This window comes from Setaria italica, chromosome I (assembly GCF_000263155.2).
Source record: "Setaria italica strain Yugu1 chromosome I, Setaria_italica_v2.0, whole genome shotgun sequence".
In the NCBI taxonomy this organism is placed as follows: domain Eukaryota; kingdom Viridiplantae; phylum Streptophyta; class Magnoliopsida; order Poales; family Poaceae; genus Setaria; species Setaria italica.
The window spans coordinates 8,815,447-8,840,796 of NC_028450.1; the positions used below are offsets into that span (position 1 = coordinate 8,815,447).

At 45.9% G+C, this 25,350-nt stretch overlaps 4 protein-coding genes across 4 annotated transcripts; 1 reads left to right on the forward strand and 3 right to left on the reverse strand.

The window, feature by feature from the left end:
- Positions 1–13,156: 13,156 nt before the first annotated feature.
- LOC101758962 (phosphatidate cytidylyltransferase 4, chloroplastic) lies at positions 13,157–16,916 on the forward strand. The gene is made up of 6 exons (XM_004951975.4): positions 13,157–13,685; positions 14,482–14,672; positions 14,963–15,087; positions 15,609–15,742; positions 15,994–16,109; positions 16,291–16,916. Exons 1-6 carry the CDS (start codon positions 13,162–13,164, stop codon positions 16,380–16,382), a joined length of 1,182 nt encoding a protein of 393 aa, XP_004952032.4. The 5' UTR covers positions 13,157–13,161; the 3' UTR covers positions 16,383–16,916.
- A 304-nt stretch (positions 16,917–17,220) lies between these two features.
- Positions 17,221–19,223, reverse strand: LOC101759363 (Golgi SNAP receptor complex member 1-2). The gene is made up of 5 exons (XM_004951976.4): positions 18,673–19,223; positions 18,488–18,577; positions 18,310–18,381; positions 17,778–17,907; positions 17,221–17,625 (listed from the first exon to the last, which is right to left on the reverse strand). Exons 1-5 carry the CDS (start codon positions 19,009–19,011, stop codon positions 17,528–17,530), a joined length of 729 nt encoding a protein of 242 aa, XP_004952033.1. The 5' UTR covers positions 19,012–19,223; the 3' UTR covers positions 17,221–17,527.
- A 1,894-nt stretch (positions 19,224–21,117) lies between these two features.
- LOC101759767 lies at positions 21,118–22,320 on the reverse strand. Its single transcript, XM_004951978.4, has 4 exons — positions 22,160–22,320; positions 21,889–22,000; positions 21,731–21,791; positions 21,118–21,654 (listed from the first exon to the last, which is right to left on the reverse strand). Exons 1-4 carry the CDS (start codon positions 22,191–22,193, stop codon positions 21,289–21,291), a joined length of 573 nt encoding a protein of 190 aa, XP_004952035.1. The 5' UTR covers positions 22,194–22,320; the 3' UTR covers positions 21,118–21,288.
- Positions 22,321–23,959: 1,639 nt separating this feature from the next.
- On the reverse strand, positions 23,960–25,213 carry LOC101760437 (putative pentatricopeptide repeat-containing protein At1g56570). The gene has a single exon (XM_004951979.3). The coding sequence runs from the start codon at positions 25,211–25,213 to the stop codon at positions 23,960–23,962; it is 1,254 nt and encodes a 417-aa protein (XP_004952036.1).
- Positions 25,214–25,350: the final 137 nt, after the last annotated feature.

Below are 25,350 nucleotides of genomic sequence, written 5' to 3' on the forward strand. Positions count from 1 at the left end.
TGTTTAAGCTTGAGAAAATGTAATTAGAATTACTGTAACCTGAAAGGGTTTCCATGGGTTCTAATGAGCTGACGATCTATCTGTTCATGTTTCAATTAGGTTTGGGGAGCAACGCTGAAATGATGGAGATGGAAAAAAAAACACTTTGCGCCCAGGTAAGTCACATAATCAAGCTAACACGAACTATCTGGAGCTCATAGTTTTTTCTTTTGTTCTTTTCCAATTTGTTTATGTTTTCTTTCAAATTTGGGCATTGTATTCTGGCAGCATCGAGATCCCGACAGCGATGTGCATGATGGAAAAATCAGTGGACATTGAGGAGGGCTCAGACAACAACAGGCAAGAGCCAATGTTGATAAACAGATAAAAGGTATGGCCCTCCTAAAATTGAAAATGTTGTGTCAAGTCAATTGTATTAGATTGATGTATCAGATAGCTCAAGTTTTTTGATCCTGCAGTATACTACTATACTGTTTGAGATTTTAGAAAAAAAACTGTAGTGGTAGTTTGGTTAACAAGAATAAAGAATAGTTAGAATTGGATTTATATTTTGTAAAACATGTTGGGTGAGAGATTAAACCTGTTGTTCTCTAAAACATGTTTGATCTCACTGTTTGATCTTACAAGTGAGTAGATCTTGCTGTTTGATCTTTTCTGCTTGAGTTTTGTGAGGTGCAGAATTGTGAATGTGAAACTAGCTGCCATAATAATGTTAGAAGCTGTCTTTACTAATGGATGGGTTCCAGATAACTATATTGTTAGAAATTGATCTAAGCATTTTGGATCCTGGAGTACAATTTGATTTCGTACTTGCTTCAGAAAGCATTGCATACATTTCTGTTGTGGCTGGGATGCCGCCCTCATGGATAAGCAAAAGGCAAAATTTTCTCATGTGAGGAATAAAATATTTGGAAAAAAAAGTCAATATGTGAAAGAAAGGACCATGGGATCCTCTATACTCTGATTTGGGGCCAGTTTGGCAGGGCTCCGGCTCCTCTAAAAACGGCTCCGGCTCTGGCTCCTCTGGTGGAGTGGCTCTCTGGTGGAGCTGAAGCCGTTTTGGAAAACGTTCGGCAAAACAGCTCCACCCTGTTTTTCATGAATGGATTGGAGGTGTCAAATGTCGAATATGCCCCTTGATATATGACTTGATTGTTTTGCTGAATTGTATGTTTTCCTTCCATTTATAATTTTAGTTCATATAAATTAAAAAAATAAATAGAAATATTTTCTAGATCTCATCTTTTAGATGGTTTGTGTCTTTGTGATGGTCACGTCTTTGCTCATTTGCAATTACTAGCTACTGGATTTTACAAAAGATGAGGCATAGTCCTCAGCATTAATAGTAGTGGTTTTTACAAAAGATGAGGCATAATCCTCGCATCAACCATAGAAGCCAACATAATGCTCATGATGATCTAGACAGAAATATCGCCCTTGCAAGGTCATCACGGAATCTATCCATTGCTCGATCATTCGATTCAGAAGTTGATGTATCGCTTGCATTTTGGGAAGGAAGATGTCGTGCATATCTTGATGGTATGGTAGGCACATAATCAAGATTCCGATCACATTTGCGAAAATGTTTATCTTGTGCATTGTTCTCACGAATGAAGTTATGGAGGCACATAGTTGCGGCAATGATCATCATTTGCTTCTCCAATGGAAAAGTCGGCATCTTGAGAAGTATTCTCCATTTCATTTTCAACACTCCAAAAGCACGCTCTACCACATTACGAAGACTTGAATGCAAATGATTAAAGAGCTCATGCTCACCGCTTGGAGCAGGACCCCTCCTCCATTCTGGCACATGGTACCTTGCGCCCTTGTATGGAGCCAAGTAGCCAGGTCTATTCAGGTACCCAGCATCAACATTGTAATATTTCCCTAAGCACATATGTAAAATTATATGAGTTACATTCTAAATATGTCCATGTGCACACTTATGACAACTATAAGAGAATATGAACCTACCTGCAGGAGGGTGAGGGAATTTGTCATAATCATGTCTTAGTGCATGGAACAACACATTGGTGTCATGCATAGATCCAGGCTGTCCAATAGATGCATATGTAAATCGCAAGTCAAAATCAACAACGGCAAGAACATTTAGTGTCGCTTTGCCACTTCGGCCAATATATCTTATGAGGTCATGAGGAGGTGGTGTTGCCAAAATGTGAGTACCATCTAGTGCACCAATGCAATCTTTAAAATGTGGCATCATCCTCTGATCATTACTGATCCTTGAGTGTGTAGTACTAAAGTTAGGATCAATAGGTCTTATGTAGTCCTTACACATGCCCACCACACAATTCAAAACCTCCTCAAATTTTCTACTGATGGTCTCTGAAGAATGGTTGAATATACCATCGATAGCACTGTTCGACATACCTTGGCCACACACAAGGAGGAACATAGCAAGTGATTCCATAGAATTTATGTGCACAGATGACTCAAGACCATATGAACTCGCTAGCAAATCATGCAGCTGGTAGAATAGGTGTGGGTCCATCCTGAACATCTTAAGGCTCTGTCCTGGAGTCTGAAGTTTTTCCATAGTCCAACCAAAGCGACTCTATGATGGAGTTCTATTCTCATTTTTTGTCATGATATGTCAAGAAATATTTGGAAGCAAGCATAGCAGTCATAAATTGAATATTTTGAGCACCCCTCAACAATGCAAGAGTTTTCACAGTCCATTCATCATCATCAGAATCACTTTCATCAGTCTCATGAGAAGAATAATCAGATTTGTTCATTACACAAAAAATAAACATTAAAATAGTATCATTATTACAACTCCAAATAGTAGCAATGGAAAGTTATACAAAACCTACATATTACAAACCATTAAACTAGAACAACAAATAAATAGCACTAATTGCAAGGATACAGTGGTTGCTCTACTTAGGCACATCATTTCTAGTCATCCAGTCATGCTTTCTAGTCAACCAATCAAATCTCTCTTCAGGTGTGTCCAATGTCATGAACATCTCTCTTTCAGCTTTTTTGGTAAAAACAAGTGATGCAATGAAATGTTCATTTGTTCCTGGAACAGCACCACATTCCTTCACCAATACCATGACATCCTGGATTGAACAACCAGATTTGTCCTCCCTCCTCGCAATGGACTCACAGCGCTCATTCATCTCCACAATCTTGCCCATTTGTTCTTGAAACCAAAGACCTCCACTTGTCTTAGGTTTCTTTCCCTTCTTGTTATCAGCCACTCTACCTCTCTTCCCTCTCATAGTAGTAGGTGTCACCTCCTCTAGTTCACTGTCATCGTCATTGTCAGCTTCATCCTCATCATCAAGGTTAATGGGAGAAGCATCACAATCCCAATTTGTTTGAGAAGGTCTTGCACCACTAGAAGCACACCAATGATCATCCCCGGTGTTACAAAGATCTTCGAACATAATTCCCAAACTTTCCTCATTTTGGAGCCCTCTGTGCTTAAATCTAGTACATCCATTTACTTTCTGTAATGCAAGAATAATTATCAGTACGGAAATAAATCATTCACCAAAACAATGGAACATTGTTAAGCATGAAAAATAAGTTGCACTTACTCTTGCTGTTTCCTTCCACCAACTCTCTGGCATAACTATATTTTTTCCTGATTCATCCCATCCTATGCCAGTCTCCTTATTGGTCAGTTGCTTCCAAATTCCATAATCAATTTTCAATTTATCCCATTTATTCTTGAATTGTTTTCTAGTATACAGAGTACCAGTCCTCTCATGAAACCTTTGGATGACATTCTTATAACCTGTCTTATTCAAATGAGTGCTTGACCGATTTCCTTTTTGAACTTCGTCTGCAAAAATCTCACAGACTATTCTAGTGTTCTCATCACACCAAGCGGCGTCTCTGTTGCAAATCAGTACCGTAAGCACCAAATAACAAGTAAGACATACAATTTTCACCTAGAGATGTATGAGAAATCCAATCAGTACCGTAAGCACCAAATAACAAGTAAGACATACAATTTTCACCTAGAGATGTATGACAAGGATTTCTGAGGTCATGAACCTCCTGCTGTTTCCATTTTGATAAGGATTTCTTCATGGAAAGATATTAGAGCTGCCCACAGTGAATTAAGTTTGACAATGTAAACAAGTTCAGGCATATAGACTACTTCGAAGTTTATGTTGTGCTAAGTTTATCTAATATCTTATCTCTTTTAAATTATTTTTCAAAACAGAGAAGAATCAGGAAGTCCAAACTTTTGGTTAGGGATTTGTCTACACAATCTTGCTAGAATATCCAGGGAAGGAACAACAGTACGACGAGTTCTGGAAGCTATATTTCGTTATTGTGATAATAACAACGTTCTAAAGGATTTGCACTGTGTGTCCTGCTAGATATGCAAATTGTGATGGACAAATCTGGTATTCATTGTTTCCTCAATATCTTATTTTATTAGTGAACATTTTGCACTTCTGTGATATTTATACTCTATAATCTATATATACGCATGCTTGTCTTCAACCATTATTTCTGGTTCTGATAGATATTTATGTCATTGTATGCCAGGACAGAATGCCATTATTTTGACGGTACCATTTTCACACATAGGTATGTCACACAATACCATTTTCTGGTTCCAATATAATAAACCTTTACAATGCCAAATGCAGCATAATTTATCGAATACGTTGTCTGAATGATGTCATGTAGCAGTTTATCAATTAAAAATTTCTTATTCTTGTTGCGGCAGATATGCTCAATAACTTTTACCTTCCATCATCGACGGTTACTGGGGCAGCAGGAATCGGCGCTGGTGTTCTAGGTGCTCGGCCACCGCGTCCTCCTCCACGGCGAGCAGAGGCTCCTCGAACTGGCACTGACATTGCCTCTTCGAACTCGTTCGCCGCCGCTGCCGGCGCCGGCGCCGCTGCCAATATGTTAGACAGCCACTCCGGCCCGAGAGCTGCGGCCGCCGCTGCGCTGCTCCACCAATCCGGCCCCATTCCGCCACCCGCCATCGAACCAGCAAGCAGCCCACCGCCGATAGCACATGGGGGCCACCGCCGACAGCACAGGGGGGCCGCCGCCGGGCCACACTCCTCCGTCCGCCGTCGATGCTTGGTGAGCCGTCTCACCCCCGGACTGGCCAGCCGCCTGCTGCCCTCGCCGTTGGCCGGCCGCCGCCGGTCCGGGAAGGGCCGCATCCGGCCGAGATGTGGCGCCTCCGCCGCCCCCAACCCCCGAATCGAGGTCAGCAAGGCTCGATCCGCTGGTTTCACTGCCCGGAGGACCTTCCCTGCGCGCCGCCGTTGGGCGCCGGCCCTGGGACATTGCGCCGCCGGCGCTGCTGTTGCGCGAGGTGAGAAAGCGACACGGGGGGAGAAAGCGCGTGCGGAGGCCTGAAGGCCTAGCGCCTGTTATTTGTGGTGGCAATTGACGTAATTTTGAGAAACTTGTGGGCCATCTCCCTGGCGCAAGTGGGAAGAAGCCGTCGGAGCCCATTTTTCCGGCTCCGTGCGTGCAGTGCAAAAAGTGCTCCGGCTCCGGAGTGCTTCTCGGTGAAGCCGTTTCCGTTTTTGTGTTTGGTTCGGCTCCGGCGAAAACAGCTTCGGGAGCCGTTTTTGGAGCTGTACCAAAGGCGCCCTTGATACTCCAATTGCCCGCAGGTTCTTTTTTTAGCTCAATGCTTTAATAAAACGATGTCAACGTTATCTCTCCATCCCTCGAGCAGAATGTTTATAGCGTTCAGTGTTTATTTCTTGATCACAGAAGTATTTATCGGCCATTCTATTTTGGAGAACCATCCAAGGTACACATGAATTTCAGTTCTTTTTGTTTGGTAGTGACATCTTCTGAACACAGTGAAGCTGTGAAGTTCGTAATATTATAGGATGCTCTCTATGATATTGTGCACTGTGCTAGCTATTGTGAACAGATGGATACCTGAACAATCACAGTATATATAGATTTATGTATCTGAACCATGCAATCAGCTGGTTGCCTAGCATATTTGCATTGCTGATCAGTAATCTTAGAACTCTGTGATGCCTTCTTAGTGTGTTGATGCAATTCCTCTGTTGTTAGGAAATGTGGAGGGGTGCTGGTAAGCCTCATCAGTCTCTGATATTTCAAATTGGTTTCTGAAGACCAGTCTTGATCAGCGAAAGATCCATCAAGATATCTATGTGGCTGTGCTGATGGATCAAGGTGTTGAAAATATTGGTAAGATACTAAAATTGGATCCATCCAGGTATCTATGTGGCTGTGCTGATGGATGAAGGTGTTGAAAATATTGGTAAGATACTAAAATTGGATTATATGCCTTTGCACTCTTCTAAATTCAGTTGTGATAATTAAGGTGTTTACTTTTTTTGTGTGAAGGACAATGGAATTCTTCCTGCCAGCTCCAAATTCCCAATCAGGACTGAGAAGGTCTGTTGGTATGAAACAGAGCTCTATTAGAAAGGCAAGGGCAATCTTGGAGGATGGACATGTTAAAAGGAGTGGACATTAGTTTATTTGGTTTTGTTCTTTATGGTTGGAATTTTATATCTGATTCGCGGCAAATTTTATAATGCTTCTTTCTTAGTCAGGAAGATAAAACAAATGATCATGCAAAAAAAAATTGAATTATCTCTTTTAAGTCCTACTTCATAGGGTAGTATGTAGTCCTTTTTATATCATGCACGTGCACTTATTACACTAGTACTACGTAGTAGTTGGGAATTGTAGAATTCATGTCATGACCCTTCCAAGTCCTACTATCTCCTAAGCATGCTGCATGCATGCAGGCAGCTCTCCTGCTGGGCTGAGGCCACGCCGAGAAAGGTCCTCCCTCCATCGCTGGCCGCCTAACCTTACGCCATGGAGAGTAATGGGACCAGAGCAAGAGCTCTGGCGTGCAAGAGATGTTGAGAGCAAGAGGAGGGCGACGTTCGCGAGAGCTCCAGACGACACAAGACAAATTAGTCGTTCGTAGCAGAATAATGAATTAGTCGTTAGTCGGTTCGTAGCAGGATTAGATTTTCTAGGTTCATAAACATTACTGTGCATATAGACATGGACTATCTAAACACATAGCAAATATTATGCACCTAAAAATGCTAAAAAAATTAGCTACAATTCGGGACGGAGGGAGCAGGCAAAATGCAAATTTCTTTCTTTCTTGCTCTGTTTCACAAAGAAAAAGTATTGATTTCCTCCTCCTTCATTAATCTCATCATCCAGAATCATCTACCAATCTAAGCAGTGAGCTCTTGTTTACTTCACCCCAACTCCCAACTTTGGCACTATGCAAAAAGAAGATTCCCCATCACATCAAACTTGCGGTACATGCATGGAGTACTAAATGTAGATAAAATTAAAAACTAATTGCACAGTTTTGTTGTACTTTGCGAGACGAATCTTTTGAGCCTAATTAGTCAATATTTGGATAATAATTCACAAATACAAACGAAACGGCTGCTGCCACCGGCGGCTCCGAAGCTCTTTGGCAGGTCGGGGAACACGTCGCTGAGCGAGATGAGCTCGCCAGCGACATCAGCCGCCGGTGGTGATGGTGCAGAGGCAGACGACGGGCACCCGCGGCCCCCACTAGCAGGGCCTGCTCCTGCCCGACGGTGGCGGCAGGCGGCGCGAAGGGAGTAGTCGTAGTAGCAGGCATGACGGCGGCGGCGCCGGTGGCAGCAGCCATTAGCATGGGCCGCCTGCTCCTGCCCACAGCCAGGATGCGCGAGCATCAGAGTGAGGAGCAGGGTGGCTGCCGCAGCCAGGATGCCGTGCCGTCATGCCTGCTACTACAACTACTCCCTTCGCATTGCCTGCCGCCACCGTCGGGTAGGAGCAGGCCCTGCTAGTGGGGGCCACAGGGCGCTCGTCGTCTGCCTCTACACCACCACCACCGGCGGCTGATGTCGCTGGCGAGCTCGCTCAGCGACGTGTTCCTGACCTGCCAAAGAGCTTCGGAGATCTCCCTAAGGTACTCGGGGACAAGGTGATTGAGTGCATCAAGTCAACCATCACGAAATGCATCCTGCTACAATTAGTCGCGCGCCCTGCTTTGGACTCGGAAGATACTCATCAGTGTGCGCGCGAGAGAGAAACAAGCCGTGACAGATGGAGGGGGGGCACGGGCCCCCCTGACTCTCTGCAGCATCCGCCCCTACCCCTAGTGGCTTGCTGCTACGTATACGACTACTCCCTTCGCGCCGCCTGCTGCCACCAGCGGGCAGGAGCAGGCCCTGCTGGTGGGGGCCGCGGGGCGCCCGTCGTCTGCCTCTGCATCACCACCGGCGGCTGATGTCGCTGGCGAGCTCATCTCGCTCAACGACATGTTCCCGGACCTGCTAAAGAGCTCGGAGATCTTCCTATACTCAGGGACAAGATGATTGAGTGCATCAAGTCAGCCATCACGAAATGCATCCTGCTACCCACACGCGGGTGCCTGCAGGACGCGCTGGCGGAGTGCGGCATCAAGATATGATCGACCGGCCGGGGAGACAGGGACCTGGTTAATAATAAAAAAAAAAGATTTGCCTCGTTCACTGTTGGGGCAAGTGCCGGGTTCCTTCTCCACTGATATTCTACGTAAGGTGTGTATGTGTACACACTAGCTGCTTTGTGATGTACTCCGTGTGAGCGAGGCGAGTATGTATTCCGCTCTCCGAATTGGGATAAATAAAATAAACGATCGTCAATGGACTTGTCCTGTTGTTACTTTTCCGTCTTTAATTTCTTCTTGCTCGTTGTCGTCCCTCGTCTCGCTCCGCCTGGGTGACGCGCCGCTTCCGCATGGCGCGCCGCGTTCTCGGTGATCCTCGGTCGTCGCCCAGCATATATATTCAGCACCAGCGGAGACAACAGCAGCCGCGATTGCCGCGCCGGAGCTCGATCACCCCGTGAGTGCGCGCGCACGAGTTCCATGGTACGAGAGACAGGCGCAGCAACAATTGTACGGTGCGTGGCAGTGACGGCATAGCCATGATAGATGCGGCGGAGGTGGCGGATCCATGAAGAAGATTAGCAGGAGCTAGAGCTGCGTGCATTACGCATGCATGCATGCTTAGGAGGTAGGTAGTGCCTTTAAAAAAGAAGAGCCAATATATGCAAGTAGGGCGTGCATTGCTTTGTTCCACACAGACACAGTACTAGTGTTATTGTATGCGCTATGCATCGTATCTCACCTTCAATCTCAAACCATACAAAGCCTAGCTTCTTTTATTGCTGGTACTGAGCTCTTGCCTCTTGATTGCAACTTTGTCTTGATAAATAATCTAGAGTACTACATGTTGTACTTGTTTAACCTCCAACAAACCAATGCAACATCCGGACCTAGAATAATCTTGATTAATTTGCCACCTTTACTGAAACACCACCATGGCAAATATGATTATCACGTGCTCCGGTACTCGGTCAAAATGGCTAATTCCAGATTTCATGTTAAGTTGGCTAAACTCTAGTTCAAACTCCTTTTATACATTAAAAATAAAAAAGGAACTTCATAAAGCATATGAAAACATAGATAGATTCGCAAAAAAGAAAAAAAAAGCATAAAAACATAGTATGCTAGGGATAGTAGTATTCTCGTCGAAGTAAAGTTTAGTAACCACACTTACCAGCCCATGTAGATCTGCGTGAACTAGAGAGCACCACAAATATAATATCTACAACAGGTCATATGCCACCGCATCATAAGGACGTGGTGGAAGCAGCAATAGTAAGGTATGTCCTGGGTATACATGGCCAACCGGGCCGCACAACACGGCACTAGCACGAGCACGATCAGGCACGGCACGGCTAGGCACGGCACTACGCGGCACGGTGGCTTACTCGTGCCGTGCCTGATAGTGCCGCCGTGCCGAGACCTCGGCACAGGCACGGCCCTATGGGCGGTTAGCCGTGCCGTGCCGGCACGGCAGCCCATCGTGCCCGCGGCTGCGCCTCCACTCCTCCCGGCGGCGGCCCCCCGTGGGTGGCCACGGGAGAGAGCCAGATAGGGAGGGGAGAAGCCGCGGCCGCGCTTTGGCGGCGGCGGCGGCGGCCCCCCGTGGGCGGTCACGGGAGAGAAGCAGGGAGGGTCCGGCCGTCAGGGAGATGGGAGAGATCGAGAGTGACTGAGTGAGAGCGCAGCTGCACACGAGAGGAGGGAGAGTTAGGGTTGCAGGCACATATTTCTCATCTAACGGTGATGGTGCATCCTGATGGCATCCAACGGATGGGAGGAATCGGGCCACTGTCGTGCCGACCCATTAAGCGTGCCGTGCCCGTGCCAGCACTACGGGTCGAAATGGAGGCCCAGGCACGGCACTAAGGCCGTGCCGTGCCAGGCAATGCACTATGAGTCACGGGTCAGGCCGTTCCTGGACCGTGCTTTTTCATGACATGCTCGGGCCGGCATAAATGGAAATCTATAGTCCTTGGTGTCGCCGCAAGCCTACAACTACCGCCACCGCGATGGGAATTGACTGGGTGCATGTACTGGTACTGGACTCGATTGGCTTGGCATTTCATTTTCATAATGCTTTTAAAATTTTTTTATACGCTGGTTTGAGCGCAACGTACATACGCAGGTCGTGACGAGCAAGCAGACTAGGCTGGTTTGAGCGCAGCATGCATGAGTAAGCCACATGAGCATTGCACTGAGTGAATCATGGCTAATGCGCTTAAAAAAAACGAATTGCACTCTCTCCATTTTAAATTAGAAGTCATTTTAACTTTTCTAGATGCAAGAAAAGTCAGAACAAAATATACATTTTGGAACAGAGAGAGTATCTCTGAACTCTGGTTCGTCCATAAACCATACTCACGCACTTATGTATTTATCTATCAATAGTTTATGCTTTTTTTATAGTATAAGTATGCAACAATAATCAGTGCTCAATGGCAGGGAAAAGAAATAGCTCAATGACAGGCAAGAGAAATAGCCAGATTTTTCACTGAAAGGGGGCAAAAAGATCTTTTCCACATATAGTCTTTTTTTAAAAAAAACTAGGTATAGCTTCTAGTAATATATAAGAAATTTACTCTCGCTATTTATTTCGGTTGTTTCCCGCATCCCTGCTCGGCAGTTCCTACAAAGTCAAGACAGGCTTGGCTTTTTTTTTTTACCTGTCTAAGGGTGGATTTTCGACCCACCGAAAAATGTAAGAGTTTAGCTTCATTGTTGTGATGTTTTTATAAGAGTTTTGTTCTAATTTTACGTAGGTTCTTTTCTACTTGATCGGAAAAAGAATAATTCCCGATATTAGTCTGAAACAGGCACGATAAAAAAGATACTTATAATGGATTAATTCTCAACTTACTACTATTTTCAAAATTATTATTCATTTTTATTTAAGTATATATATGCACCTAAATATATAATATTGTCTAGTTACGTTTCAAAAGTTATATGTATATCTAAAAAATTTAAAATAAATAGTATTTGGGATGGAAGGGGTAGAGCATCGACTCCGATGGCTTTAGATGGAAACGATTTAGGCCTCGTTTGAGCTTTGCTTTCCGAAAGCTGGCTTTTGGCTTGTAGTCCCGTAATGCTGGCTTTTTGAAAGCTGGGGTTCGTTTGGCAACCCAGCTTCTCTGAGGATGAGAGTGGCTGAAAGTTGGATGAGGACAAGGCGGGGCCGGGCAATGAGCAGGGGCTGGGCGGAGAAAGGAGGGCAGCAGCCCGTTGCGGAGGGAGGACGGCGATTCGTGTTTGTTACTCTTGGAGCTTCAAGCTCCTAGCCGGTTAGGCATCCCGGACGAGCATCCAAGCTTGTGACTGCTTCGGGAAGTTTGTATTACCCCTACGATCGAGTAAGTAACTCTAGCTTGATCTTTGTGGTCGCTAGAGGGAGGAAAGTGGCTTGCTAATATAAGCCCACCCTTTGTGAGTTCTCAACGAAAACGTAGGCTTCGTGGTGTGAAGCTGAACTCCGGTAACAAATCCTTGTGTCACTCTTTCTTATTGTTCTTGCATAGAACATATATTTAGGGTTTATTCTTGATCTACTTTTCTAGCCTGCTTGGAGCTGTTCCATCTTGCTGAATAGTCTTAGAACAACCCGTTGAACAACCTATATTTATCGATCTAATTTCTAACAGATTTTTCTTAGAGCTTAAGTTGTTTTCGAAGGAATCCGGAATAATCCGGAGATTTCTCCAGAAATTAAATTTCCGTACTCAAGAAATCTCCGGAGTTGTCTGATCAGCTTGTTTTTAAGTACAAATTTTTCAGATTCGACTATTCATCCCCATCTAGTCGACACTCTAGATCCTTTCAGCGGCGGGCGATGAGGATGAGCAGGGGCGGAGGGAGGACGACGGCGACCCGATGCGGAGGGGCGGCGGCCCGATGTGAAGGGAAGATGGTGGCGGGTGACGAGGATGAGCTGGGGCGGAGGGAGGACGGCGGCAGCCCGATGGGGAACGGTGGTGGCCCGATGCGGAGGGAGGAGGACGACGGGCGACAAGGATGAGCTGGTGCGGAGGGAGGATGGCGGCAGCCCGATAGGGAGCGGTGGCGGCCTGATGCGGAGGGAGGAGGACGGCGGGCGACGAGGATGAGCTGGTGCGGAGGGAGGACGGTGGCAGCCCGATAGGGAGCGGTGGCGGCCCGATGCGGAGGGAGGAGGGCGGCGGGCGACGAGGACGAGCAGGAGCGGAGGGAGGACGGCGGCGGCCCGATGCAGTACGGAGGGAGGACGGCGGGGGCAGAGGAACGAAAAAGAAACGCGCCGATTCGAAACATTACCGATGGTAGGTGGGTAAATAACACTAGAAGCTCATTTTTCTCTCCTTTCGAGCTTTCCATTGTACCGTGGAAAGCTGAAGCTTTTGGTCCATAAAAAGCTAGGCTCGAAAGCTTGCCGTTTGTTTGGGCTTTCGGCTTCAGGGACGAGAAGCTAACTGAAAGTCCAAACAAATATAAAGTGGTTTGATGGTTTCAAAACCACATCATTTCTCGTACCTCTACGAAGAGTGTACCAACATGTAACATGATCATGTTTCAAAAGTTCCGTATTTTCATATTTTTTATTCAATCGTGCACACATCGGCTGCAAAAAATGTTTTTTAATGGAAAAAAAATCATGTTTTCAATGTGCACGTTTGTGCTAGTAGTAAAAAAATAATAACGAGCTGTATTTCTCTAGAAAGTCTTTTCTATTTTCTCCAGAAACAACGCAGCGGGGGAGGGAAAAAAAATCGATGTTCACATCGAACTCTCCGCCTCCACACTCCCTGCCTCCCCCAACCCATCCCACCCCGTTCCCACCTCCCATGGCGGCGCCGGCGCCGGCGCCGGCGGCCACACACCTCCAGCGCCCGTTCCTCCTACTTCCTTCCCCGCCGCGACCCCACCCTCCTCTTCGCCTCCGCTTCCTCCTGCCGTCCCCGCCGCCCCTCCGCCTGCGCCGCCGCTTCCCGCTCCTCGCGGCCGCCGCCGTCTCCGCGGGCGGCGGGGGCGGGGAGGAAGCCTCCAGGAAGGCCGACAAGGCCCGGCAACTACAGAAGCGGGTCCTCGTGGGCGTCGCCATCGGGGTGGGAGCTGGCGGCATCGTGGTCGCCGGCGGCTGGGTCTTCGCCGCCGCCGTGGCAGCTGCCGTCCTTGCCGGCTCCCGAGAGTACTTCGAGCTCGTCCGGAGCACCGCCAGCGGAGGCGGGACCCCGCCGCCGCGTTACGTGTCCCGCGTGTGCTCCGCCATCTGCGCTCTCATGCCCATCCTTACGCTGTAAGGACGCATCGCATTTCTTCTTGCGTTGGTTATTTTTAGCTCTAAAATTTGCTTCCATTTGAGTGTATCAGAGGTGAATTTAGCTAGGTTTTGAATAAAGCTTCCATGTTTTAACGCAATTTTGAGCTGCCTTTAAGCAGCTTACAGTGATATTCTGTATCGATTGTTGTCATAGAATGGATCTGTGTGTTTCAGGAAAGGAAGCTGTGTATAAAATTGCTTCATCCTATGTGACTTTTTTATGATGATTTGATGAAGTGAAGCTAGTTCCCCAACATCAAATTGGAAAAAAAAAAGTCTAGGCCTTTCAAACTTTCTAGCCTGCAATCTTTGACTCTAGGCTTTTGTGATTATTTTCAGACTGGGGGATGTATTGTGATTATGTACTGATCTTTGGAAATTTGGCCTGACCGCATGAGTGCCTCATCACTATATTCCCACTCCTGAATGCTACGTAGAACTTCAAGTAACTGTGCTTATTCTAGCATTCCCGCAATATTGTTGAGTTAGGTGACAGCTCAAAAATTGCTGTTCAATTGCTTGATCTTTCTGGCATGAATAGTGTAAAAACCCCTGTTAAGCATTGTTCTTTTTGACTGGAAATATTATAGTGCCTCTATTTTCACTAGTTAGTTTTGAACAAAGATAGTGCAGGGAGCTATGATTCTTGCTAAGTATTCACAATCTGTGAGGAAACTGCGCCGCATACTTTTATTCTGCACATTTAACTATCATTTCATGTAAATCTGACTAGAGCCTTGATTACTGATGTTTCATCTGCCTCTTTTCTTAGGTACTACGGGCGCATGGACGTTACTGTGACGTTTTCTGCATTTGTTATTGCAATATCATTGCTATTACAAAGAGGAAATCCTCGTTTTGCTCAGCTAACTAGCTCAGTTTTTGGTTTATTTTACTGCGGCTATCTTCCTTCTTTCTGGGTTAAGCTTCGCTCGGGACTAGCTGCGCCAGCCTTGAATACAAGTATGTTTCTCTGTTACGTTGCCCTTTTACTTTCTGCCCCTACATCTTTTTGTTGTCAGTTCTCGTGCCATTTAGTTTGCTATTGTTGATAGAAACAACATGTGTATCAAATATATTGGACTGTGTCTATCAAATTTGCCTTTCAGTTGTCTTAATTAGTTGCAAGGACCAATAAAAAATAGTTACAAGGATATTTTATTGTTAAAGTTCTTACATGGTCAAGTGGTTCTAGTATCTCCATTTCTTTGCTAACTGTAGGATCCCTGTACTAATACAGAGTGTTTTGCCAGGAATTGCATACAGTTGGCCAATTCTTCTTGGTGGACAAGCTCACTGGACAGTTGGACTTGTAGCAACCTTGATTGCTATTAGTAGCATCATTGCTGCAGACACTTCAGCTTTCCTTTGTGGAAGGGTACACTCTTTAATTACTATCCTTTTCTTTCTAAATTTCTTTCTACTCTTGACTCTTGAATTTCATCTTAGCCTACCCAACTTGTGTGGGGCTATAGGCTTTGCTGTTGGTGGTGGTTGTGGTGTCTGTATCTTGCCATAATATAGTGTGTGTACTTTACAATGCACCAGTGTAATATTGGGCTAAGAAGCAGATATAGCTGTTTTGGTTCTTTTAGCTCATTGCTTTAATTATATCAAGCATTTATTATCTGTGTACCTTAAGAAAAATTTCCAAACAAGACCTGTTGCTAATAACATGATGCCAAGGAACCATGTGGTTCATGGTGTATGGTGAACCTTTGAATCTTCACCTTTTGTTTAGATCACTTGAAGCTTCACCTTAAGATTAGTTGAATTCACCTGATTCATACTTTATGGAGTGGTCAGTTATTTTATTGACATAGTGTGGTCAGTTAAGTTTACAGTTTGGTAGTTGAAAGGAGTAAAACATGTGACCATGATATTTATTCTCTGTTTCAGGCATTTGGTCGTACACCTTTGACTAACATAAGCCCTAAGAAGACCTTGGAGGGTGCTTTAGCTGGTCTAGCTGGCTGTGTACTGACCACTGTGCTGCTGTCAACTTTCTTACGCTGGCCAAGGTCGCTGTTGAGGTGTGACTTATAGAACTTCTACTATTATTTGGTTAGCAAGGGAACATTACTTTCCTCTAGTAAACTGCTGTATCCTAAAAAACCAAGGAAGCAAACTTGGACTTGATTATCCTAAAAAAACGTTACGTCCCTGTCATAATTTTGTCTTTTTGTTCAAATTAGTTTCAACATATAGATCGTGCATACTGCATTCTCAATATTTGCACTGCATTTTTGCTTCAGTGCCTAATAGATTATTTCCTTGATATCAGTGCTACAGCTTATGGAATCCTGATCTTTCTGGGCTCATTATTTGGGGATCTTGTTGAATCCCTGATCAAACGTGATGCTGGCGTGAAGGACTCTGGATCACTCATTCCTGGTCATGGTAAGCTCTGTTAATCCCCCTGTTACCTCCTGTTCATTGCATGGACTGCTTTGAAATGATCCTGCTTTGAGAGAATATAAATCATAGAAGGGGGAAAATGCATTTGCCGGGTGGTATTCATTGATTATCAGTATTTCATACCCCGTGCATGAATATAATATAACACAATTCTACAATGTAGGTGGAATTCTTGACCGAGTTGACAGCTACGTTTTCACAGGGGCACTTTGTTACTCTTTTGTCAGAGTAGCTCTACCCTTGTATGGAGTCTGATTACAGCAGCTAGTCGTTCACTGTCAACATGTCTTTATTCTACCCTTTGTTTGGGTCTGATTACAGCAGCTCGCCGTTTGTTGTCAACATGTCTTTCTTCGACCATCAGCAATGTGGTCTTGAAGTTTTACATAATGATTAGTGTCGCGGAGATGCCACAGATCAATCTTCATCGCGGGACAATGTCGTGTCCTGCCCAAGCAAATTTAGTGGCAAGCGCCTGACTGTTAAAGATACAACAGTTGTATTACAACCAGAGAATGCGCCTGCTAACTTGGACAGTTTCTTATGTTGGGTTTGAGCTGTTCTTCCCGGCTCAACCAGTTTGCCAAACTTGTCACTTCGGGTGTAGATAGTTTGTTTTTTTAGAGTAAAAGGGTAAGGCTAATTCTTCACCACAAAAGTTGTTAAAGTGTATTAAGGAGGCTTATGTTGATAGCTCTAGTAGACCAAATCATACTTGTTGACATCCGTTGTTTTCATGATTCAAGGCATCTGATTGACATTTAAAGGCAGGCATGGTTTTCAGCTAAATTCCTTGTTCATATCAGTTTTACATGTGTGAATGGCTGTGGAGCGTGGAGTCCAATTGCTTTAGTCCTAATGGATCGCATATCCTCATTTCGAACCAGTGAATTTGAAATATGCAGTCTAAACACTCATTTTGTACGATAGCACTTCTCACAGGGTGTATGTGCAGAACAGCAGGCCTCAGGAAAAGGTGGGCCCGCGGGGGGGGGGGGGGGTGTTGAGCGAAAGTATTAGGGGAATCCCCCTACTGTGGTAGGCAAATAAGTACATATAAAAAAGAAAAGAGCAAAACAAAGGCCAAGAGAGGTAAGGTCTCCCCAGAAGAAAAGAAATGCATACAAAACAAACAGCAATAACAGCTAAACCATGAGCTCGATGTTACCATGTATATTTACTCAACAAAAAAATTCTACATACGCGGGATGTGGAATTTCAGATACAAGGTAGTATAGATGTCAAAGGCAAATCAATGAAAGCTGAAGAAACTGGTGTCTCTGTCCCTCTTTCTCAGCGTAACAAACGATACCCTATCAGATACCAGCTATCTTTGCCAAGAGGCAAAGTCTTCTGCCTACTGCCTTCATGTTGGGAAGTTTCCTTTGGGTGAGATCGCATCATTTTGAAAGCCAGTAAATAATCAAAAACATGGTGCAGGCCGCGATCACTGCTGAAAGAATTATAGTGTCCTTTGATTTCTTCCGCTTAATGGCGCCTGCAAGCAAGGATGGCAGAATTATATGCGCAATGGATGCAAAGACTATATCCAAGGTAACGGGTATTGCGCATTGCAACGGAGTAGTACAGTTGCACCATACAATCCCAAAAATTAGTGCAGCAAAGTTAAAGAAGGGATTGGCATATTACCGAGAAGACCTCTGATTATCGGGAACTTTTCACCCAACTGCTTGACTTTTCCTTGAACATCTCCAAACAAGGCCCTCTGATTGGAAAGGGCCACCCTTGTGCTCTGAGCTTGGCCAATTACCTCATCAATCTAGAATAGAACAAAAAATGTGACTTTGTAGTTAGTAGTAGTAACTTGTGTCAGACAGGAGTTTTGCACAAAGCATATCAACGATGCTAATGTTCTTGTGTTGCAAATGTTCCTGGCAACCTATTCCTTTTCATTCGTAAATTGAGAATTCATGAAATGGCATAATGCTGCAGCAGTGGCTAGTCAAAGATACACATGCTCGCACAAGTTCTGCATAACATTAGTTGTAACTAAAGGATGTAGGTTCGCACATGAGATCATTGGCATCAGGCAAAGACAGAACATCAAAGTGCCCTAAACTAAATTCTTCCAGGGCAATGCTAAGTAAGTGCAGTATACTAAAACTAGGCCAGCATAAGAAAATAAGCAAATGTAAAGCAGCGCTGCCAACTCAAGGAATACCTGGTTGATGCTGCCATGAATGGAAGCCCTCTCCCTGAGCAAATGCACTCTTGGCGACATGCCACCGGTGGCCTGACCAGGATTCCACATTCCAGTGGTGAGATTGGCACAGCACATGCAACTTCGATAGCACATAACACTACAACAGCATCCGAAGAGATTGTGAGATTCAGTGAACCTTGGACTCGGTAACGTCATCACGCACGGAGCTGAGGAGATCGGCGTGCTCCCTCATGGAGCTCAGGTTCCCCCTCGTCCTCCTGAACTCCTGCCTCCATGAATGAACCACCACTCGAACTGATTAGCCCGTTGTTCGACGGAACAAGAGTAATGACTAAGGAGAGAGCCGAACAGGGGGGAGACCTGCGTGAACTCGTGGAGGATGTCGCGGTGGCGCGCTAGCTTCTGGGAGACGGTCGTGGTGGGGGCGGTGGAGGCGGCGCAGCGGCTCATGGCGTCGTTGACGTCCTGCAGCTTGCCGAGGAGCGACTGGATCTCGAACTCCATGGACTTCCAGGAGGAGCGGTCGGCGGTGGGGGAGGCGGCGCCCGAGGCGGAGGAGGAGGAGCGCGCAGCGAGGCGCGCGTAGGAGGAGAGCTTGACGTCGAGGTCGCCCTCCAGCTTGCGCGCCTCCCGCCGCAGCTCCTCCCACCCGGACTCCTGCAGCTCCAGCGCCGACGCGTCGCCCGACGCCGACATCATCGTCTCCGCCGCCGACGCCGACTGGGATCCGATCCGATCCGGCGTGATCGGAAGAAGAAATGGGCTAATAGGTGGAAGTAGCTTCCGATTTGGGTGCGTTTTTTCTCGTCGATCGGGGGGGATTGGGCGCAATCGATCCTGGGCTGAGAGAGAACTTGCGCAGCAGAATGGGATGGAGGAAGTTATGCCTAGGACCCCAATACGAATAGCAATATTTCGAAGCGGTCAGACAGCCGGCATTTTAGCAATTTGCAAGACCCTTCAAGAAAAAAAAAATAATTTGCAAGAGTAGGAGAACATGGGACCCACATCTGGTGACGTATGGTAGTGTGAAGTCTAGTCTCTCACGTGTGGGGTCAACTGGTCAAGAGAGCTAGCGGGTTAGCGACGGAGGACCTGTTTGGTCCCGTGTGCTGAACTTTTAAGCACTTGTCACGTCGGTATCAGATATTTAGATACTAATTAGGAGTATTAAATATAGTTTAATTATAAAACTAATTACATATATGGAGTCTAATTTGTGAGACGAATCTATTAAGCCTAATTACTCCATGATTTGATAAGGTAATGCTACAGTAATCATTTGCTAATGATGGATTAATTAGCCTTAGTAGATTCGTCTTGCGAATTAGCCCAAGGATTTTGCAATTAGTTTTATAATTAGCTCATGTTTAGTCCTCCTAATTAGTATCCGAACATCCGATATAACACGTCTAAAATTTAGCACTTGTATCCAAACATCCCCTCAACATCACGACAATGCACGTCACTTTTTGCTTCGAGCACGTAATATACTACTTTGGTTTTATGTAAAGAAAAGATTGATTCATGCGCAAGAAGAGTATGACAATGTTAAGGACTAGAACTCAAAAATTCAAGTACGGGGAGCTAAACTGCAAACTGAACGAGCCAATCGTCTCCGTTTCCCCCTTGTATGTCGTTATGACGAGCTTGGCCTCCGAAACCACAAAGCCCCGCCTCCCTCCATTTCACACTTTTGGAAACTGCTAGAAGCGACAAAATGATTTAGTGGAACGTCCAGAATCTTACTTTTTAAGATTTTTCACTACAATTTATTACTACCATTCACTCTCCTCTCCTACAATAATCCTACAAATTCAGGAATCTTCCGCTGCACGGATTTCCTGGGAAACAAAGTCATAGGCACGTAAGTTCACAGCCAAGCCTTGAGCAGGGTCGGTCAAATCGTCCACAGGTACATAAACTGCTCGTACCATAGGTTCCATTCATGGAAAATCATTCTCTGTCAATTTCAGCTTTATCCATAGAATAATAGCCCTTGTTTAGTTCATTCCCAACTCCCAACTTTGGCACTATGCAAAAAGAAGATTCTCCATCACATCAAACTTGCGGTACATGCATGAAGTACTAAATGTAGACGAAATTAAAAACTAATTGCACAGTTTTGTTGTACTTTGCGAGACGAATCTTTTGAGCCTAATTAGTCAATGTTTGGACAATAATTCACAAATACAAACGAAACGCTACAGTATGCTACAGTGCTGTAACAGTAATTTGGCACCTCCAAACTTTGGCAACTAAACAAGGCTATAGTATACAATAATTTACGCCCTGAATTCCTCTTCCATGACGCATCTCTTAAAAGGAGACAATATCACGCGAATGATGAAGACGTCCCAGCTTGTTCCGACATCGGTTCCGTAAGTAAAGTAAACTGAATATTCTCCCAGCATGTATTTATCAATCTGTTATACGACCTTGCTCTCCAGGGGAAAGTAACATCGGTTCACAGCGCATTCGACTGCAAGCAGCCAAGGACCGCTAGTTACCTTGGATTGTGAATTTGAGGCTACCTGTAGTGGATTTATCTTTCTCATTTGTGCTCACCTAAACACCTTACTGCAATATAACCTCTCAGCCAGGAATGGTAGATGGATCTTGAGAAGTGTAGGTGTAGTGTTGTCCAAGACATTGATTGATCTGAGCATCGGGTTTAGGGTGGCTTTGCTATTCTGCAAGGTATCGAGTGTTCCATTGCTTCAAGCCAATCATGCTTCAACTTTAGCAAGATCATGCTGATCAAAATATTCGTTTTGACAGCATAGCAGCAGCAGGAGGAGGAGGAGGAGGAAGTTAAAACATTTATGTTTGACGCCCAAGTTTACAGATGATGATATTATTTATGCACCATAAAATGTTCCGGTAAAACTCTTGGTTATTGACCGAGTAGGTGACCGAGCCCTCATCCATGCTGTTTTTTTTTTCGACGCATACAATACAAGAGATGAACAAGAGTCAGTTCGCCTTGTTGGATGATTGGTCCTTGCGCTGCTTCTCGTCTTCCTTGGCCTCCTCCTCTCCTTTGGCCGCGGCGCTCTTGCTGCTCATCTGCCACGCGGTGGCTCCCATGATGCCCAAGAGCGTGACCATCGGAACGAAGACGACGTTGGGCACCATGTCCAGCCTCAGGCTCTTGACGTAGGGGATGTGCCCGCTGGCCCTCTTGCCGATCACGGCGGCCACCGGCGCCGCCAGCCCCGCCGCGATGAAGAAGCTGTCGTCCACCGTCGCTTCCTTGACCTCCTTCTTCATGAACTCGAAGAACAGTTCCTTCCTCCTCTCGTCGTTCTTCTCCGGCTCCCACTTCTTCTCGTAAAATTCCTATATCGTCCCATGTTGGAAAAGGTTTGGATGAGATGGTACGCGTTCCCCACATGAACTATTATGGATTAGTTACCTGGATTATTTCGAGTGATGGGGTGTCGAAATCTTGGCCGGGCATTACGGTGTTGAAATACCTGCAGTGGATTGGGGGAAATATTGATGAGATGGAAGCTGGAAAACAGATGAAGTGCGCGCACAAGATTGAACCGCAGAACAGGAAGGATGCCCCACTTGCAGAACTCGACGTAAGCAATGTGGAAGTCTTCAAACTTGCCAGTCTTCTTGTTCTTGAAATGCCGTTCATAGACTTGCTTGGTAGTTGCCGTGCTCAGCCCTGGGAGTCCTGAGAAAGGAGAGCAAAAAACTGTCAATTTCCTTCAGATCAATGAGACGGAATAACAGAACGAAACCACACCGCGATCATTGTTACACACATTCAAATAAGGTAACTCTCTAAGTCAATGAAAAGTTGAAAACTAAAGAATGTTTGAGAGAGAATTACCAAATTTGTTGAAGGCACTGAAGGAGCCACCCATCTTTGGTCCAAGAACAGGGCAACCAGAGTGTGTCCGTGTGTGCTCACAAGATGTAAGGGGGCCTGAGTGTTTATATAGTTCGGCGGCAGAACAAAAGGCACGCAAGCTTGGAATGCATTCTTTTCCTTCATTGTTATCATACCAAGGTTGTTTCTGCCCCCCTCCATTTGATTCCTGCCCTGGAAGTGAAGCTAGAGTTGGCCTGGTTGTGAAGCTGCAGGAATCATTTCAGGGAAGGCTGCCAGCCTGGCCTTTTCGTTTATTGGGTTTATTACTATATCGATCGGTGAGATGTTATGCGCACAATTTTCCGGCATAGTCAACATATGGTCCCGCCGAAAGTCTCTCTCCTCAGATCTAGGAAGGCGAATGACTAATTTCTGTAAAATTTTGAAGTTCCCAAATAGAACTGGGTTCTTTCTGTCAACAGAGCGATGAGTGAGTAGTAGAATAGGTAGAAGGCTACAAGTTATGGCACTCTTTATCTCTCTGTACTTTTTACAGTGATCCAAACCTATGCTTTTTGGCACATGCATATGCTTTCTTGCTGCACTAGACGAATTGAATAATCACGTGTTAGCTGCCAAGAGAGAGATTCCTATTGATGTTTTTTTTTACATCTTTTCGATACTAGTATTTTATTGTTCCAGTCTTAGATATTATTGCCAGTTCGTTCACGTGAATTGCCAGTTCTGATATTATTGTTCCAGTCTTAGATATATGCCATAATTATGGTGGTCTCTTCAGACTCTTCTATTGCAGAAATTTGGACTGTGATTTATAGAAAAAAGAATAACCCTTTCAGGAACACATGAAGCCTAGTGGTAGAGCAAGAGATAGAGAGCTTCGAAATGTCATGGGTTCACCCCACTCTCCTTAAAATCAAAGATACTAGATCAGTTCCTTGTGTGTCTCCTCATTTCACTTAAAAAGAACAGTAATTCTGTTCAAACATTTGGGGCAGCTAGCTGATCCTTTCTGCACTAGTTTTCTTTAGGCAATCCATTATCCATTGCATTTATATATTTTAAAGTTTTTAGTTGGCATTGCAATCATCAGCTTTTCAGTTTTTATGTTGTGGGTCTAAACTGTGGATTGTAAGAGCCACTTGAAAAATAAAGTTGCACGTATGATCACAAATATTAGGAAGAAACAACGATCTGGAGAAAGCTAAGAAAGCATTGGTACCCTGGCTGAGATATAGTAAAGACATTTTGAGTTTCGTGCCTTGATCATCTAGTGTAATTACATCTTTTTGTCAAGTAAAGAAAACACTTCAGTAACTGAACTCCACAGCGGAAGAATGTTGCAGATACATGAACACTGAATCCAAAGGAAGTATCAGATAACAGCAACCATGCTAGATTGGCTCACCTCAGAACTGTTACAGTGAGGCATCATGTTCTGCAGAAGACTGAATGGCAGAACGTTAATACCTTTGGATATTTGTACTTGTCCCAGTGCAATGATGATATAGTACATACACAAAACAATGGTAAGTAACAATTTGTTACAAGTGCATTGTTGCACAGTGATACATCTCAAGTTACCTCAGGCATGCAAAAAATGTGGCCGCTGCTGATCTCACTTATTCCTCCATGCTATCTTAAGTTTGACCGCAAAGAAAGAATGCACTTTCAATCTTGTCCTGGAAACAGTCAGTTCCATGGGATGTGGTGGCAGGTTATCACCAACATGAATTACCTCCCTCCACTCCAATCATATTGGTTGGATCATATGGCAACACAAAGCATTTTCAAGTTCTTTCAGGCACCATGCTCAACCCAAGTAAATCCAATATCCTTTTCCAACCCTTTCTCCTTCATCACCTCCCGCAGCTGGTCAATCTCTTCCCACAAGCAAGCCCTTGCATACAAATTTGACAGTTCAATGTAAATGCCCACATTGGCAGGCTCCAATTCGATTGCCTTCTGAGCTGCCATTCTCCCGATCTCAACATTTCCGCAATCCTGGCAAGCACTGAGCAGCGCACCCCATGTAGACACGCCGATTGCACTATCACAGCCATTCTTGGTGGCAATTTCCCATGCCTTGGCCACTTCCCCTGCCCGACACAGCATGCTGACCACACAACCATAGTGCTCTGGTGTGGGCACCAACCCGTAATTTTCGTGCATGGACTCAAAGTGCTTGAGCCCCTTGGCCACCTCCCCGGCATGCTGACACGCTGAGAGCACAGCTAGCATAGCTAGTTGATCAGGATAGATACCAGAAGCCACCATCAGGTCATACATCTGGATAACCTCCTTGCATTGCCCATGCCGCCCATACGCATTCAACATGGCCGTCCACAGCACAACGTCACCTCTGCCACCATTCTCCTGCTGCGCCAGGCAGAACACCCGCTCAGCTTGGTGGACAAGCCCACACTTGGCATACATGTCCAGGAGCGCACTGACCAAGAACACGTCCGCCTCTACGCCTCCCAACTTCCTGATCGCATGCCCGTGCGCCTGGACACCGAGATCAGAGTTTGCCACCTCGCCGCACGCCCGCACCACGGCCGTCATCGTGCACCCGTTAACCTGCAGCCGTAGCTCCAAGAACCTCCTCGCGAACCCCAGCACCGGAGTCCACTTCTCCGCGCCCACGTACGCGGCGAGGACGGCGTTCCCGAAGACGCCGTTCTTGGCGGGACTTTCGTCGAACAGCCTGCGGGCGTCCAGGAACTGGCCGGACCCGCCGTAGGACGCGGCGAGCGCGCAGGACACATAGACGCTCCCGAGCCAGCCGGACTTGGCGGCGAGCGCGTGGAGCATCCCCGCGGCGGAGGGGGCAGCGCGGAGCACGGGGCAGAGTGCGTAGGAGTCGAGCGGCACGCGGCCGGCAGCGTGGGCGAGCGCGAGTGCCGGGAGGGCGAGGGCGCGGAGGCGCGGGTGCGGGGAGGACGCGGCGGCCGCAAGGAGGGAGTTGAAGGTGATGCAGGGGGGCAGGCGGGAAGCGGAGGAAGAGGCACGAAGGAGCGCCGCGTGGAGGACGGCGGCGGGGTCTGGCGCCATCGGCGGCGGCGGCCTTCAGCATGGGTTGCCAAGTGCCTACTGCCAAGGAGAAAGCCCGGCAAAAAAAAAAAAGATCAGTTTTAACCCAGCAAAAAAATGAATTGAAGCCACAATTTGGAACACATGAATCTTTAGCT